Here is a 16475-nt window from a genome sequence, read left to right on the forward strand (position 1 = left end):
TACTTGTTGGCCCAACATGGAAACCAGTGACAAATCAGAGCATATTAAATGGGGGAGAGAGAATGCCAGTTAGCGTGGAGTGATCTCGTACTTTGTAATAATGAAGCTCTCTTCTCCACGGAAATAAGTAAAATAAACTCAGGCTGTCAACAAAGCAGCAATGCATGTTTCCAAACTATCATGGTACTGTGAAATTTAAGCCACAGAGACTAGCACCCAGCCTCTCGAATGCACACGCCGAGCTGCGCGAGCTCACGTTTGCTGATGTTTGTGAAGGTGGATGATATTTGAAGATCCGCAACGAGAGCAAAGTGTTGTGCTGTGGCATGCATAGCGCTACATTTTATTGTAACGGGTTTTTTTTTTTAAACTACCAAAATCAATGATTTGGGGGTGGAAAATAGCTCATTTGTAAATGCCCTTTCTGCCATAATAGTTTGTATTTATGATGATGGGATGGGATTTGACCTGTAGTGATGCCTTTAAGATGAGAGAGGTAATGATGACTGTTGTTTTCTGCAGAGTTCAGAAAAACATCCTATCAGTATGCCAGCACGGTGCTGCAGAGGGAAAATGAACGAAATCTGTTTCCCAGGCGGAAAGCACCTCCGGCCAGCTTCAGCCACAGCCTGGCGCAGCGCTCTCACCTGTCGGCAAAGCCCGGAGCTCGGCCCGCCGTCCCAGGTGCTGCGGGCAGTGGCTTCCTAGGCTCGGGATATTCTTCCCTAACCACTACCCGGTGGGAGAAAACTGATGGCAAAACTGCCGCCTCTCAGGAAAAACCTGCCAACAGCCAAGCCAGCGTCAGAACTTTCTCTCCAGTGCCCGGTCTTTTAAGGGATACTGAGGCTCCAGTGAAAACATTCCCCGAAAGACCGAGAACCGCGGGTACAAAGGCCGCCTCTGCTAATGTAGCCAAAGAGCCCGCCCTTGCCCAAAAGCCCTATCGGGACAATGTGTCGGCAGGTGCTTCCAAAAGCACGTGGTCAAGTGAGAGAACCGTCCTTGTGGAAAAGAAGGCAGGGGCTAACGTCACGAGAGAGCAGGAGAGAAACAGGCCAGGTGCCATCCAAACAAAGTGGGAAGAGAAGGTGTTTGATTCCAAAGAGAAGGCTTCAGAGGAGAGGAATCTAAGGTGGGAAGAGCTGACAAAGTTAGATAAAGAAGCAAGAAAAAGAGAAAGCCAGCAAATGAGGGAAAAGGAGAGAGGGAAGGAGTCGGCGAAGGAGAAGAGTGTTCGAGAAAGAGAGGTACCGATCAGTCTAGAAGTCTCCCAGGATAGCACACCAGGGGTGGCCCCGAAAGGTTTGCAGACTCCCCTCCAGGGGGATGCTCGTGACGGTGCAGGCAGAGGCATGGAAAAGAGGGAGGCCAGGTTCAGGCTGGACGGCGGCGACACCACCAGCTCCCCGAAGGGCGACTCCACGACCGAAACCATAGCCGAAAACATCGTCTCCAGTATCCTGAAGCAGTTTACCCAGTCTCCTGATACAGAGACATCTGCTAATTCTTTTCCGGACACGAAGGTCACTTACATGGACAGGAAGGAGCTTCCCGGTGACAGGAAAACAAAGACTGAGATAGTCGTGGAGTCGAAACTGACCGAAGAGGTGGATATTTCAGACGAGGCTGGCCTGGACTATCTTCTGAGCAAGGATGTTAAGGAGGTGGACCTGAAAGGAAAATCGGCTGAGCGGATGATAGGAGACATAATCAACCTTGGTCTGAAAGGAAGAGAGGGGAGGGCAAGGGTGGTCAATGTGGAGATCATTGAGGAGCCCGTGAGCTATGTTGCTGGTGAGAAGGCGGATGAGTTTTCTACCCCCTTCGAAGTGGAGGAGGTTGATGATGTGTCTCCGGGCTCCAAGGGGCTGGCTGAGGAGGAAGAAGGTTATGGAGAAACAGACGTCATGTTCTCAGGCAATCAGCATAAAAAGACCAAGCGGCCCCAAGAGAATGTAACTCACGTTGAAGAAGTAATGGAGGCGGGTGACTCAGAGGGAGAGCAGAGTTATTTTGTGTCGACCCCAGATGAGCACCCTGCGGGGCAGGACAGAGACGAGGGCTCGGTGTATGGGCAGATCCACATTGAAGAAGAGTCCACCATCAGGTACTCTTGGCAAGATGAAATCGTGCCAGGGACTCGGAGAAGAATAAAGACGGATGATGGGCTGGGGGAGAAGGTGGTGAAGCCGTTGGACATCTCAGAACCTTCTGTGGAGGAGGAGGTGGGTTATACTCACTGGAAGGAACAAGCTACAAGTGGTGAATTTCATGCTGAGCCCACAGTCATCGAGAAGGAGATTAAGATACCACCTGAGTTCCACACGTCCATTAAGGGATCCTTCAAGGAGCCCAGACACCAGCTGGTGGAGGTTATCGGGCAGCTGGAAGAGAGCCTTCCGGAGCGCATGAAGGAAGAGCTGTCTGCTCTCACCAGAGAGGGTCAGGGTGGGCCCGAGAACGTTTCGGTCGACGTAAAGAAAGTCCACACCTCCGGGGGCAGGTCCGTGACCTTGGTTGCCGAAGTCAACCTCTCGAGAACCGTGGATGCCGATCAGTTAGACCTGGAGGAGCTGAGCAAAGACGAAGCCAGTGAAATCGAGAAAACCGTGGAGTCAGTGGTACGAGACAGTTTGGCCAGGCGGCACAGCCCGGCGCCTGGAAGCCCAGACGGGGAGACCGCAGAGGAGCCCCCGGCTGCCGGCTTTCGCTTCAAGCGCTGGGCCACCCAGGAACTGTACCGCCCCGGCGGTGAGGAGGGCGATGCCAGCCGGGCCTCTCAGGGCACAGAGCAGGTCGCTTCCCCGGGTCCGGTGTCAGCCACGGTAGAAGTCACCAGCCCGAGGGGCTTTGCCCAGTCACACGTGGTAGAGGACGTAAGCCGGTCTGTCAGGTGTGTTAAAGTAGACCCCACTGGGATTTGGAGGACTGAGCAAGTCTCACCAGAAGGACCCACTGCACAAGTGGTGGAGGTAAGTGGGGAAGGGGACCTAAGTCCGGCCCTGAGCTCGCCAGGAGCCACCTGGTCTGTGAGGCACTTCACCCTGAGTCCTGATCAAAGTCAAGTGTCCCAGGAAGTCTTCTTCCAAAGGTCTGTCCCTGCCTTTCGGGAGGCAGGGGGCACAGAAGAGCCTGGCCTGTCCACAGATATGGACACAGCGGGGAGGCACAGTGTGTTTGGCTCCGAACAATTTCATGCTAAAAGGGAAATTGCTTTTCAGGGCCCCATTTCTGGGTCGGGGAAGGTTGGCGATTATTTTCAAACAGAAGAGTCAGTGGGTACCCAGACTTCTGTAAAGGACCTTCAGGTGGGCCCCAGAGAGGGGTTCGGGGAGCAGATCCAGTTCAGAGCCCCCCTTTCAGACAGAAGGGCATTGAGTATCAGGGAAGCTTCCGTGAGCACTGAAGAGTGGTCGGGACGGCACATCCGTCAGGCAGGTCACGGTCCGGGCTCAGCAGCATCAGACCACTGAGCACATAGTTCCCCTGCCCCGGGAATTCAGCCACTCCGAAAGCAGTGCTCATGGAGAGGGCTCGGCAGATGTGAGCCAGGCTGTGCGTAGTTCCGCTGTGGGTGGGAGGATCCTGATGACCGGAAAGAGCACCTTCCAAAGTGCCAGTTCCCAGTGGCCTCAGGAGGCCAGTGTGGGAGATGCACGAGGGGCAGAGGAGACACCGGGCATGAGCAGAGCCTTTAGGCACATTTGTCTGGGTCCCGCAGAGACCACAGCCTCTGAACGGGTTGTCTTCCACGAGCCCGTTTCCAAATCGCTTGCACCTGCCGGTTCAGCGGGCTCCCCTGAGCTAGGCGAGTTGGCAGATGGCAGCGGGGTGCTCAGGCACGTGGCACGGGGCCCCAAAGACTCTCCGTTTACCTTTCAGATGGACATAAGTCACGTGGAGGCGAGCCCCCGCTGGACGCAAGACACCACGGTCTTCTTCCCCGCAGGGACGGAAGCGGCGGCTCGTGGTGCCCCTGACCGTGGTGCCTGGAGAGACGGGGGCAGTGGGAATGCCTGGGTGGCCAGCGTGAGCTTTCAGGGCTCTTCCGGGGACGGACACCAGGTCCCCGGGGAACAGGGCAAGGCGCAGGCTGAGTTTGACAGGACGGTGCAGCTACAGAGGATGGTAGACCAAAGGTCGGTGATTTCGGATGAAAAGAAAGTTGCCCTCCTCTATCTAGACAATCAGGAGGAGGACAATGAGGGCCACTGGTTTTGATAAGCAAGTATTTTGTTTTCAGTGGTGTCTTAGCCGGTAACACAGTAACACACAGAGGCCTTTACTTTGAAGGAGGGAGGCTCAGTCTTTATGAAGACCTCCCCACTTTTCTTACTTTCTCCAAAGAGCGCTCCGGGCGATGTCACTTTACTTTATCATCTGTAAAGGTGTCAAATTAATTCATGCCTTCGAAGGCATTTGAATTTTACTTTTGAGTTGGAACTTTGACACAAATATTTTTTATCTTTTTAGTCTTAAAAGTTCCTTTTTCTGGAGTTTTCTCTCCACTGCTTGAGACAGTTTCGACCAATTTTGCTCCTGGTCACGGAAATGCCTCACATCTGTTTGAAATTATAATCAACTCTCTATAGGGAAAATGACTAAACGGTAACAGTATAGTAAGATGCCTATATGATAACAAGATTAAAGTAATATATTTAAGGGTAAATTTTATTTGCATGTGCTAATATGAAATAATCAACTAACATTTAAAAGGAAAAATGCGTACATTTGTCACCTTTCCCAGTCTTCTCAAAAAGAAATCCTAGGAAAGAAGCAGATTGCTTCCATAAAAGATAAAAGTGAAAAAAAAAAAACACCTAAACGGTTCTAAATTTAGGAAAAAGTTAAGTTCACTTTGAGACTTGAATGAATTGCTTTCTATGTGCAGAACTCCAAAAAATATACAGTATTTTTGTTTATGGAGAGGCCAGCTTCAGCCCATTTGATATTCCAAGTCCACACGCTTGCTATGTTCGTGTAAGTTCTTAGAAGCCCACCCTGGGCTTGTGTGTAGGGAAAGTGACTGTTGGGAATGGGTTATTGTATTTCCTTTCTCACAGCACTGGGTTGTTAAGTAGCATACAGTCTAAGTATTCTTGTTTGTTACAACCTAAGTTCTGGAGTAGCCAGCTCCCGCCAGAGTGTTAAGCTTCTCCACACCTTAACCCTTAGCCCTGTCTACACATTTAATTTTACTGGCGGGAGGCAGACCCCGAAGACAGTAAAGAGAATGCTGATGATGCTCAAGCTAGAGCCTGGCTTGCCAGATGATCCTGTGCCGTGACATTGGAAGCACAGGGTGGACTGTGCTTCCCAGAGAAGGCCTTGCAACGCACCGCTAAAGGGACCGAAGTCTGGGTGATGCAAAATGACAACCAACCTCGAGGACGTTTTTGCATTTTCTTTTTTTTTTTTTAACGTTTATTTATTTTTGAGACAGAGACAGAGCATGAACAGGGGAGGGGCAGAGAGAGAGGGAGACACAGAATCTGAAACAGGCTCCAGGCTCTGAGCGGTCAACACAGAGCCCGACGCGGGGCTTGAACTCACAGACCGTGAGATCATGACCTGAGCCGAAGTCGGACGCTTAACCGACCAAGCCACCCAGGCGCCCCTGTTTTTGCATTTTCAACAGAAATCATTACAGCTGGGGTGTTTTGCCCAGGGAAGAGAATACTAATGTTACATAGGATAAGATGTTTTGTGGGAGGGACTGGGTGCCTCTCCTGCTGCCCAGCACCCAGGAGGGGCCCTGGAGGAAGGCAAAGGCCCTACCCTCGCAGGCCACGGGATGCTGACGTGCAGGTACACACCGTGAAGTTGAAGGTACTAGAAAGAGTGTGCTTTACTGGGTTTGTTTTATTTTACATAAGGGTATTGCTTTTAAGGCTTCGTCTTTAAAGGTAGTGGCACACAGAAATTACCTCTCCAGCAGCACAGTATTATTTTAATCCAAACTAGTTGCTTGCACATAACATTGTTTAAACTGTACTTCCGGTAACAAAGAATCCTAGAGCTGCCAGTAGGACACTGAGGAATAGTGATTGGAGGTAATGCCATCCTCTAGTGGGTTATGATGTTGGGGGTGGTGGTTATGGCATGAGGGTCTTCCCTCGGTGGGGGGAGGGGGGGATGTCACAGTGGCCCTCAGCTCCTAGAAATGGCTACAGCAGGTAGTTTAGGGAGAGTGCATTTTCTTAATAAGTGGAGGAGAAATGCAGCCAAGCTTTCAGGATGATCCATTTTACAAACACTGTGAATCGGGGTATAGAAAAAGTTGAACTGCAAGTTTAAACCTTTGTTATCTTCCAAATGAACTAGTAATTGTCACAGACTGGTACAGAGGTGATGGCTTGGCAAACAAAGCCTTCTTGTTTCTCATATAGTCAAAGATGGGCGATTTTATGTTAGCTGTAATTGGTAATGGTATTTGTAGAAGTGATCTATTGGTTAGGGTGACAGCCTACTGTTTTGATGGCGACACAGACTGAGGATGGGGAGTCTGTTATGTGAGTCTGAGTGGGCTTACTTTAATGTCCCTCTCCTGCCTTGTGATCTTGTAAATGAGTGCTAACGGGGACAGATTATTAATATCATGACCCACCTCTCTTTGGAAAATATCTTAGGTCTTAATTTATATTTCCATGTTAGAACACATGTCTTCAAGAAGCATCCTGCCAAGAGTACTTACCAATATGGACTCCTGAGCTGTCTTTGGTTACTCAGTCTCTGGATCACCCAGGAGCAGGCATGCCCTCCACACTGTGAAGGTCGCCTGAAAGTTCTGTGTCCTTTAAAACCAGTCACTCTGGAGACCATAGAAATCAACTTTGTGGGTTGGGACAGAACCAATTTTTGCTGTTGTATAGACAAAACAGTATTAATGGAATGTTTTTTCACCTTCCCACTGGTTGTTTTGATATCATTTGTTTCAAATGTATATTTAGAATGGAATCACTTATAAAGCTCATCTTTCTAAGCTCCTGTTCCCTACAAAGGGAAATGTCACAAGAATGTATAAAAATAAAAATCTAAGAAAAAAAAAACAAAAACCTCCACATTGTTCCTAAAGAGAATGAATGTTTTCCAGTAGGTGTTTTTGTGGTTTCTATTTAAGCTCTAATTAAAGCATCTATGTGTTTTACATGCATGATTTTTTTTTTTTAATGGTGGCACGGAATCACTGGGGAGAATATGTATGGAAAGTTCTGGCTCTTTACCCAAATCAGAACTTGATACTGTTAACACAAAACTACAAAGCGTAGCAGACAGAGCAAAAACCAGCTGGCTCATATTCAAATATAGACTGGACAGTTTGTGGTAAGAATGTGGTCATCACAGCCTGGAAGGCTAGTGTCAGTAGGGTGACCAGCCATCCTGTTTTGCCTGGGATGGAGGGGTCCCCTGGGACACGGTTTCAGTGCTAAAACCAGGACCGTCCTCGGCACACCAAAATGGTTACTTTGAGTGCAAATCGGAGTGGTTAGTTAATCCTGGCTGTTTCTTAGGTGCTTGAAAAACTTGCAGTAGAATGAGACAAAGGAATAGTTATTAGGTACCCTTACCTGTCTAACTTTTTACCACCCCCTCCCCACGAATATCTATAGTCTTCCTCTCGTGTTGAAGTTCACACATTTAATAGATGGGAGCCATTTGGGTGGGACACTCCTATATTCATTCTTTCTTTGGGGTGGGGTCTAAATTTTTTAAAATATATTTTAGTTTCTGTGATTGCAAGATATTATCCTCTAAGAAAGAGAGGAAGAAGTAACCTCAGAATTCACTTTTTCCCCCCAAAGCCTAGCATGGGCTGTCTGCTCAGGCTGCTATGACAGCGTACTGCAGCCTGGGAGGCTTTAACCACGGACATTTCTCTCTCCCAGTTCTGGAGGCTGGAAGTGAAGGATCAAGATGCTGGTAGATTCGACGCCCGGTTGCGCCTGGTTTGCAGACGGTCTTCTTGCTGCGACCTAACGTGGTGGAGAGAGCGATCTTCTGTCTTGTGTCTCTTCTAATCAGGGCACTCATCCCATTCACGGGGCTCTCGTCTCCCAGAGGCCCCACCTCCTACTACATTCACACTGGGGATTAGGGCTTCGTGAATTTTGGAGGTACACACACATTCAGTCCCTGGCAGACTCCAACGTGGTAAATATTTAAAATACTTTTTCTATCCATGTCGGAACCTGTGTCTTCCGACTAGATGGGATACCTGGTGAGTAGTGACTGTGTCTCATGCCTCCAGCTTGCACATGGCCTTCATCCCACCTGGGATGAGTGGGTACGAGTGGGGGTGGCCTGTGTGGTCAGCTGCCATAGCTTCCAAGGGGGACAAGGGACCTTGCCTCTCTCTCTCCACCCTGCACAAATGGAACCAGAGCAGCCTTGAGTTTTCTACTGGGCACTAGAGTAGAAGGGGCCCGTGCTGCGTCCTGCTGGCATCTTAGCACCAGCCTACAGCCTTGCTGGGCCTCGGTCCGTGGGATGAGGGTGGGAAGGAGAAGGAACAATGCTGCCCACAGCCCATCCCGCCCACTGTGCACTCTACCTCCTTCCAGCACCCAGTCTCCTGTGGACACCATGGAGAAAGGTGCTCGAAACTTCCCACTCTGCTCTTCCCTTCTCGAGGGGCAATGGCCTCCCCCGCGGGAGACTGAAGACCACTGTGGACGTGAGTGCTCGTCCACTCCACCCTCCCTACCTCACATGCTGAACCCGGGGAGATAGCTGGGAGAGCAGGGGGCCAAGGGCTGTGCCGACTCCAAAAAGAACCTCCAGAGGACAGCCATGTTTCTCCTGCCTGGAGTAGAGGCCCCAGGAGTCAGCCGCCCTCTCCTGCAGCCCTTCCCCGTTGGCCTCACCCCTACTCCTCTGTCTTCATTCCCTTACACCCGCCTCCCCTGACCTCCAGCCCGTTTACTCCCATTACTCCCTGCCCTGCTGTACTGGGCTCTTTCCCTCTGTTACCAACTCGTTCTGCCACTTTATGTTTAGTAATTAGCCTCCATGTTGGCTGGCAAGGTCTGAGAGGATGGGGACAGTGTGTCCTGTTTACTGTCAGGTCCCCAGTTTGTAGCACTGGCCTGGTGCACGCAGGGTGCTCAGCCATGTTCAGTGGCTGTAGGAGTAAGGAGAAGCTTCCTCGTGTCCCTCTCTAGGCTCCAGGAACTCTGAGGCAGCCTGCATTTGAAAAACATACCAACCCAGCACCTTCGAGATTCTTCTTAGCATTTTATTCTGCATCCCTATTATCTTCCTACAAGAAAGAAAGGGCTTTGGCCAGCATTTGCTCTCAGACTCCAGATCTGTGCGAGGGGCATACATAGGTACGGCCAGATGTTGGGTCCACTTCCATACACAGGAAGTTTGAAACTTTTGAAGAGAAGCCTTTCAGCCACAGTCGTGCTGCTGGGTGGAAAGTTTTGTTGCAAGAGAAACCACTTGGACGGTGAAAAAGAAATCTGCTTTACAGAAGCACCAGATCACCCTGGAGGGCATCCGCTGTCAAAACGCGACATCTCTGTTGCATGCTAGAGCAAACAGCCCGGAAAAATCTGTCGAATCCCATCTTCTAGTCGGAGAGGTTTATACTGCACCCCAAATGTCAGCACCCGGGCCCGACCCAAGCTTTCTTTGGGAGAGGGGTGGGGCTCTCAGTCCGCTGCGCTGGGCTGCACCTTCCCCGGCACGCCGGTGCAGAAGGCCGGTTTGGCTTTCGGGGCCTGCCGGGTCTTCGCGGCCACCTCGGGGGCCCTGCAAACAAACAGAAAGTGGGGTGAGTGTGCTGCCCCCCGGACCACTGTTGCTCTGAAGAGAAGTCCAGCGGCTGCTGAGCTAACAGCTGGCGAAGGAGTCTGGGGAGGGAAGGCCAAGGAGAAGAGAATCCTGCCACAGCAACCTAAATCCCAAGGTTTTTTTCTCCCGTGTTCTAATTCCTTGCGACCATTTTCTCCCTGAGCTGAGAGGGTCAACCCTTAGCTGGCTCAGCGAGCAGACCACAAGCACAAAGGTTGGGCTGGAGGCCTTGGCCGGCTCAGGGTTCAACGTTGCCTCCGGCTCGGGCCGGCGGCTCTGAGAGAGCGCCCCCTGCCGGCTGTCTCCTCGCCTTCGGTGCTTTTCCTTGGCGGTCAGCCCACAGGCTCTGGGCCACACTGGCTCTGTGAAGGGCGGCTTCTCCACAGCAGGGAGTGGAAAGACCTGGGGCCAGCCTTCAAGGTGAAGTCAGAGGGCTCTCAGGCCGCCGTCCTGACAGGCACGCTGAAAGCAAAGGGAAGCCAAAGGCAGGTCTCCAGCAGGCCACGCCAGGGCACTGTGCCCTCGCCTGCCAGCAGGGGAGGTGACCTGCAGGCCCTGGTCTGCAGGAGGGAGAGTCCCAGTGTGTTTCTGCCATTATTCAAGAGCCAATCTTTTCTTAGTATCTGGGCAAGGGGGATATTTGACAGCTGGGCTTTCAAAGGAATCACTGGTGTTGCATAGTTTATGAGTTATGGGAAGTCAGTTAGTAAAACTTTCCATGGAAAGTTCCACAGAACCTTACAGAACCAGCTTCCTCTGAGATCTGAATGGCAAGGGAAACAGTGCAAGGGGAAGCCAACTCACTTGGACAGGACGTCCACTGTCTGCTGGGTGGCCAGAGTCCTTTTGTCCTGTGCTCCATATAAGAGGGTCTGAATCTGAAGACACTGCAGAACACCAAGTAGTAATCATGAGGTTATAAAAATGTCACTGAGAGCATTTCGCAGGAAAATGAAGTCTCCCTTGAATGAAATAAAGCATACTTCATCCACAGGCCCATGCTTGACAGAACTGGTGCATTCTCAGGGTTTCTCAGGGACAGACTGGCCTTCAATTTGGATGCTCTGAGGGATCCAGGAAACAAATGCAAAGTTTTAACACTATTTTACACAACTCCCTATGATGAGCTATATGCAAACTATAAGCATAGGGGCGCCTGGGTGGCTCAGTCGGTGGAGCATCCAACTCTTGATCCCAGCTCAGGTCATGATCTCCCGGTTCATGAGTTAGAGCCCCGCATCGGGCTCTTCGCTGACCGCTTGGAGGCTGCCTGGGATTCTCACTCTTCCTCTCTCTGCTCCTCTCCCCCAACTCCTCTCTTTCTCTCTCAAAATAAATAAACATTAAGGGGCAGGCACCTAGGTGGCTCAGTCTATCAAGCGTCCTACTTCGGCTCAGGTCATGATCTCATGGCTCTAGAGTTTGAGCCATGTGTCAGGCTCTGTGCTGACAGCTCAGAGCCTGGAGCCTGTTTTGGATTCTGTCTCTGTCTCTCTCTGCCCCTACCTCCCCCCCACCCTGCTCACACTCTCTCTCTCTCTCTCTTAAATATCAGTAAACATTTAAAAAATTAAAAAAAAAATCCCTGACTCTCCCCTTTTGGGTAGGCAGGTTTAAAAATTTCTTAAAAAGTAGCATTTTTAGAAAATAAAGGCAAGAACATTGGTATTGACCAGGGATGGTCTCTAGTTTCGGTTTTTAAATGAGCCTTGCTCAGGAAGGTTTTAAATTTTTTTGTTTGCTTTTTGTTTTATTTTGTTTTTTTGGTAAAAACATGCTCTATCTTATATGGGCTTTCTATATTCATTACTACACAGTAATTTCTTAGGAATTAATTTACTTAGGACTTCAATATTGAGCTTATGTATTATCCAGGGCTAGCTTTGGCTTGATTTCTCCCTTCTGCTTACTGAGCGACCATTTGGTTACTTGTACCAGACCAGGGTAAACTCAAGGAAAGAATAAAGATGCAAGTTGTGCCCCCAAATGGCCAAAATGATTCTTAAAATAGAATGAGGTGGAGGCACTTGCTTTACTGTATATCAGTACCTTTTATAAAACTGTAGTAATTAGGACAGTGGGGTTTTCATCCAGGGATAAAGAAAGAGGTCAGTAGAACATGGCAGAGAGTCCACTGCTTGATAGATGACAGAAGTGGCCCTGAAGGGTCTAGGGGAAAGAGCTGAACTAGTCGGTAAATGGAACTGGGGTCGTGGGCTTTCCAAATGGGAGAAAATGGGTCCCTATCCCATACCAAACACAAAAATCAATCCTAGACAGACGGAGGAACTAAATGTGAAACGAAAACTTGGAACTTTTAGATGAAAATAGCAGAGGTTTACCTTTATCAGCTTGCAATAGGGAAGTATTTCTTAGACAAGATCCAGGCAAATCGAAAGTAAAAGACTGATATGATTTAACTGTATTAAAATTCAAAACATCTATGCACCAAAATTCACCTTAAATAAAGTACAAGGAGGGAAAGTATAAAGTACAATAAGGGAAAATATTTGCACAATACCGAGAGGGGATTAGGACTAAGGACACATAAAGAACAGACTACCAATAGAAAATAATCAAAAGATATTATTCAAAGAGGTTGAAAACTAAGAGGCTGATAAACACACCTAAGTTCACTAGTAATCAGAAATGCAAACTAAAACTTCAAGGGCGTTGTTCCTTTGCTCTTAAATTGCAAAAATTATAGTCTGATAATGATAATACCAAGCTTTATCACAGGTGTTAAGCAAAAAGTACTCTTTTACATATTGATAGTGGATGTTGAAATTGGTACCACTTTTAGAACAATCTGGCAATATTTAGTAATGGATAGGTACATGTACGATACACAAATTTTTGATGTGCATATAGCCACATAGATGAATCTCATGATTATAGAGAGGAAAAAACAAATTGCAGTTGAATGCATTATATATATTATTATATATTACATATTATTAAAATACATATTACATATAATTTATATGAAGCTTAAGAAGCATGTATAACAAGATTGCAAAATAATTTTAGTAAATTAATTTAGTAAATAGTAAAATAGTAAAGACATAGTAAAATAATTACGACAACGTGGGAATGATACCAAATTCAGGATAGCAGTTATCCGGAGGTGGGGTGGGGAAGGCTAGTAGTGGGGACTTCAACTGTATAGACCCATACGTGTTTTATTGCTTATATTGAACAGTGAACTCAAAGGTGTTGGTTACATTCTTCATGCTTTTCTGCATATCTGAAATACTTTACATTTTTACAATATTGAATTGGTTTTTCTACACGGTAACAGCTTGAGTCAAAAAAAGTCTGAGGCTTTGGGGACTTTGTACTGAAGACTGTTTATTCATTCTGATCTGCCAACCATTTTTAGGTCTTCAGGAAAATTAAAATGCAAGCAGCCAACATGCTTTGTCTTTAAAAGATGTGGAAAATATCAAAACCGACTGAATGTTTGGTTCAATCTGAGGAATTGAAAATGTGGTTCTGGAATCTGAGAATGTGGTTGTCTTCTGGAGGAAAGAGGTATTATTAGACGAAGATAGGATGGGGTTTTGGGGTTTTTTTGTTGTTTTTTGTTTTTGTTTTGAAACAGACCTTCACTCTTTGTTGAATTATGTAACACCAAGGAAGTAGCAAACTTGTTCTGTCATTCCATTCAGCATATAATCCAAATGCTCCAAAATCCCACCCCCTCCACCCAAATAAGCCATAGGCTTTCGGAATCCGCACTGGGGGCCCTGGCCTGGCCTGCTGCTCTTTCCATGGGTTTGGGCCAGCTCTGCTTTAATCCACGGATAAACTGCTGTGAACTTGGGAAACTTAAGGAACTCTGAGAAAGTTCTGTGTTGCTTTTGGGGACAGGTTTCCAACATCCAGGACACTTGATGTAAACTCTTCCCGCCCTCCTCTCCCACGTGGCTCCCAGCTGCTGGAAGCCTGGGGGCGTCTCCAGGCAGGGTCCAGCAAGGGAGGTGCTCAGGCAGGGACAGAAAACAGGAAGCAAGCAGGCTTTCCCCTCATTCATGCTTGGCAGTGAGAGGCCGCTGTCCAGGGCTAACGTTCTTGCCAGGACAGACTTCATTTTCCCCTACATGGCCAGAAATACCTTAACTCCGTGTGAAAGATCAGGTCTCATTTTAAACTCATCTGCCTTCTCTGTTTACATATCTACGAGTACCTCCCTTGCAGCTCATTTTGAGATGAGCTGATGTCTCGGTGTTAGTTCATTCACTGAGACATTAGCATTTTCCTGACATTATAATCATTATTTGAGATGGTCTGAGGTCTCGGTTTACCCTGCCTTAACAGAGGGCCTCCGAAATCCAGAACTCAGGAGGGATATCCATCCTACCCTTTGGGTTACTGAAGCTTCTCTCTGGCCCCTCATTCTCTAGGGAAAAACATACTATTAGCTAACTTTTTCAGATTTCTAGGTACAAGGACAGGGCAATTGACGGTGCTTATACCAATTCTCACTGGTTCTACTAACCACCTCCATTCCAGACCTTGTGTGCTGGTCATTGTCCCTGGGGAAAATGTGTGTAGGGAGGCTGGAGGTAGGAGAGAAGGTCATAATCAATAATCAGGCCCAGAGAGAGGTCAGCCCATCCCCGTCCCTACTCCCTAGACCCTGGCAGTCAAGATTCTTCTCTTCCTGGCATTAATAGATTTTGCTTTTTTTTTTTAAGGCTACTTATCCTCCTTAAGGAGATTTGCCCCCAGTTCTAGCTGAAGCGAGAAGAGATGTAAAGGGATGCCAACTAGGAGAGGGAAATGGGTCCTCAGCCCCTACCTAATCTCCTTTAGATGACAGTGCCCAGGGACACCATACCAGGCACCACATCAGGAAAGAATGGTTCACCTACTAGCTGGAATAGTTTTCAAGAGCTACCTTTTTAAAATAGTGAGGGGCGCCCGGGTGCCTCAGTCAGTTAAGCGTTCGACTTCAGCTCAGGTCATGATCTCACAGTTTGTGGGTTCGAGCCTGGCGTCAGCTCTGTGCTGACAGCTCAGAGCCAGGAGCCTGATTCAGAAAATTTTAAATAGTGAAATAACCCCCTTACTGACCTTACTAGGAAATGTTTTACATAGCTGTGCATTTACCTAAGAAACATAAATTGAATTTTTCAGTGCTCTACTGCTCTTAGCTAAATTTGCTTAAGCATTTTTGTGTGAAACAGGTTATTTCGATTCTTTTGTTAAAAATATGGACACTGTCAGAGACAAAGTCAATAAATGTTATTTGAACCTACTGGGAGCCCGGCATTTTAAACAACCCTCTGAACTAAGTGAAGAATCCCAAATCCCGGTGGTGGAATATTCTACAGCATAAATAAAAGGTATTTTGTGCTCTCCAGATTCTTCTTCCAAGGCCAGTGCACTCCTATTTGAAATCAGCCTGTACAGGGTGCTTCTCATTTTTCTCTAAGTGGACAAAAACCCTGGAATTTCCAGGATCCAGATGAATTTTGGGGAACTGTTATATTGTTGTTACGCTCTTTGATTTTATCTGCAGGGGTTGGGAGAAGTCATTTGTGTTTCTATTATTCCTTAAATACCAAACAAGAAGCTTTCCACCCCCTGCAGAAAGACAAGAGGTAGCACCCGCTTCCACACTGGCCTGCAAGCTGTCCCCAGAGGGGCCACATTTGTGTTGCTCGCCTTTGTGCCCCAGGTTCCGGAACATTCCCTGGCACGTGAGTAGGGGCGATATTTGCTAGATGAATGATCAAACAAGAGGACAAACAGTTCAACTGAGGAAGTTCTTATACGGAGCCTGAAGACACGGTTGGACCACAGGGCTCCAGGGATCCTTCAGCAACTGACACCTCTGGTAAGGATGCTTCGTGGGGGGTGCTGTGTCACGAAGCCTCGCCCTCAAAATCCAGGCAGGTTCGGTAGCCGCAAGAGTGCTGCTCGCTGTGCACTGCTTCCCTTAGCAGTCATTCCTAAAGCCAGGGCAAGTTACGACACGACTGTAAGCACCTGATGTGAAACTGAAAACTTATTTTTGACATGACTGAGTTTTGCAAGCTAGGTTTCTGAGGGGCCTGGGAGGCAAGGCAGCTGGGACAGGAGCCACCAGTTGGTGTCTTCCTAGCTCTGGCCTACCCATGTGCCCAAGAACTCACACCCTTCCCAGTGTGGCTGCAGGGGTGGCCTGGGGACAGCTGCGGGGTAGAGGTTCGCTGACTCCGTGTACTCTGGCTTTAGAAAACCACGACAGGGGTACCTGGGTGGCTCGGTCAGCTAAGTTTCCGACTCTGGATTTTAGCTCAGGTCATGATCTCACAGTTTGTGAGTTTGAGCCTCGTGTCAGGCTCTGTGCTAGTAGCTTGGGATTCTCTCTCTCTCCCCCCCTCTCTCTCAAAAAATAAGTAAATAAAACATTAAAGAAAGAAAGAAAGAAAGAAAGAAAGAAAGAAAGAAAGAAAGAAAGAAAACCATGACAGCTATATCCCCAAAAAGAAGCATATTTTCCGGTTTGGGCAGGAATCTCTGAAAACCTGCAGTCATTACTCAAGGCCATTTATTTGCATGGCCAGTACCTCTGAAGAACTGGATTGGGGTGCCTTAGCCCTCCCTTCACCCATCAACCCCCAGCCCCCCAGCCTTCAGTCCTGGAATTGGACCATAATTCCTATCAGGGAATTTTAGACAAT

General features: G+C 48.1%; 2 protein-coding genes across 5 annotated transcripts in view; one reads left to right on the top strand and one right to left on the bottom strand.

The window, feature by feature from the left end:
* Positions 1-7150, top strand: part of SYNM (synemin) — a 28341-nt gene extending 21191 nt beyond the window's left edge. The window contains 2 exon segments of the mRNA XM_043554780.1: positions 523-3421; positions 3423-7150. Coding sequence (XP_043410715.1) covers positions 523-3421; positions 3423-4224 — 3701 coding nt within the window. The 3' untranslated portion in view covers positions 4225-7150.
* Positions 7151-9224: 2074 nt separating this feature from the next.
* TTC23 (tetratricopeptide repeat domain 23) overlaps positions 9225-16475 on the bottom strand; it is a 105692-nt gene continuing 98441 nt past the window's right edge. For all 4 annotated transcript variants that reach the window (XM_043554782.1, XM_043554783.1, XM_043554781.1 and 1 more), the window contains 2 exons: positions 10606-10688; positions 9225-9759 (listed from right to left, as the gene is read on the bottom strand). In XM_043554782.1, coding sequence (XP_043410717.1) covers positions 9660-9759; positions 10606-10688 — 183 coding nt within the window. In that variant the 3' untranslated portion in view covers positions 9225-9659. The remainder of the gene's footprint in view (positions 9760-10605; positions 10689-16475) is intronic.

Source organism: Prionailurus bengalensis, chromosome B3 (genome assembly GCF_016509475.1).
Source record: "Prionailurus bengalensis isolate Pbe53 chromosome B3, Fcat_Pben_1.1_paternal_pri, whole genome shotgun sequence".
NCBI classification, from domain to species: Eukaryota; Metazoa; Chordata; class Mammalia; order Carnivora; family Felidae; genus Prionailurus; species Prionailurus bengalensis.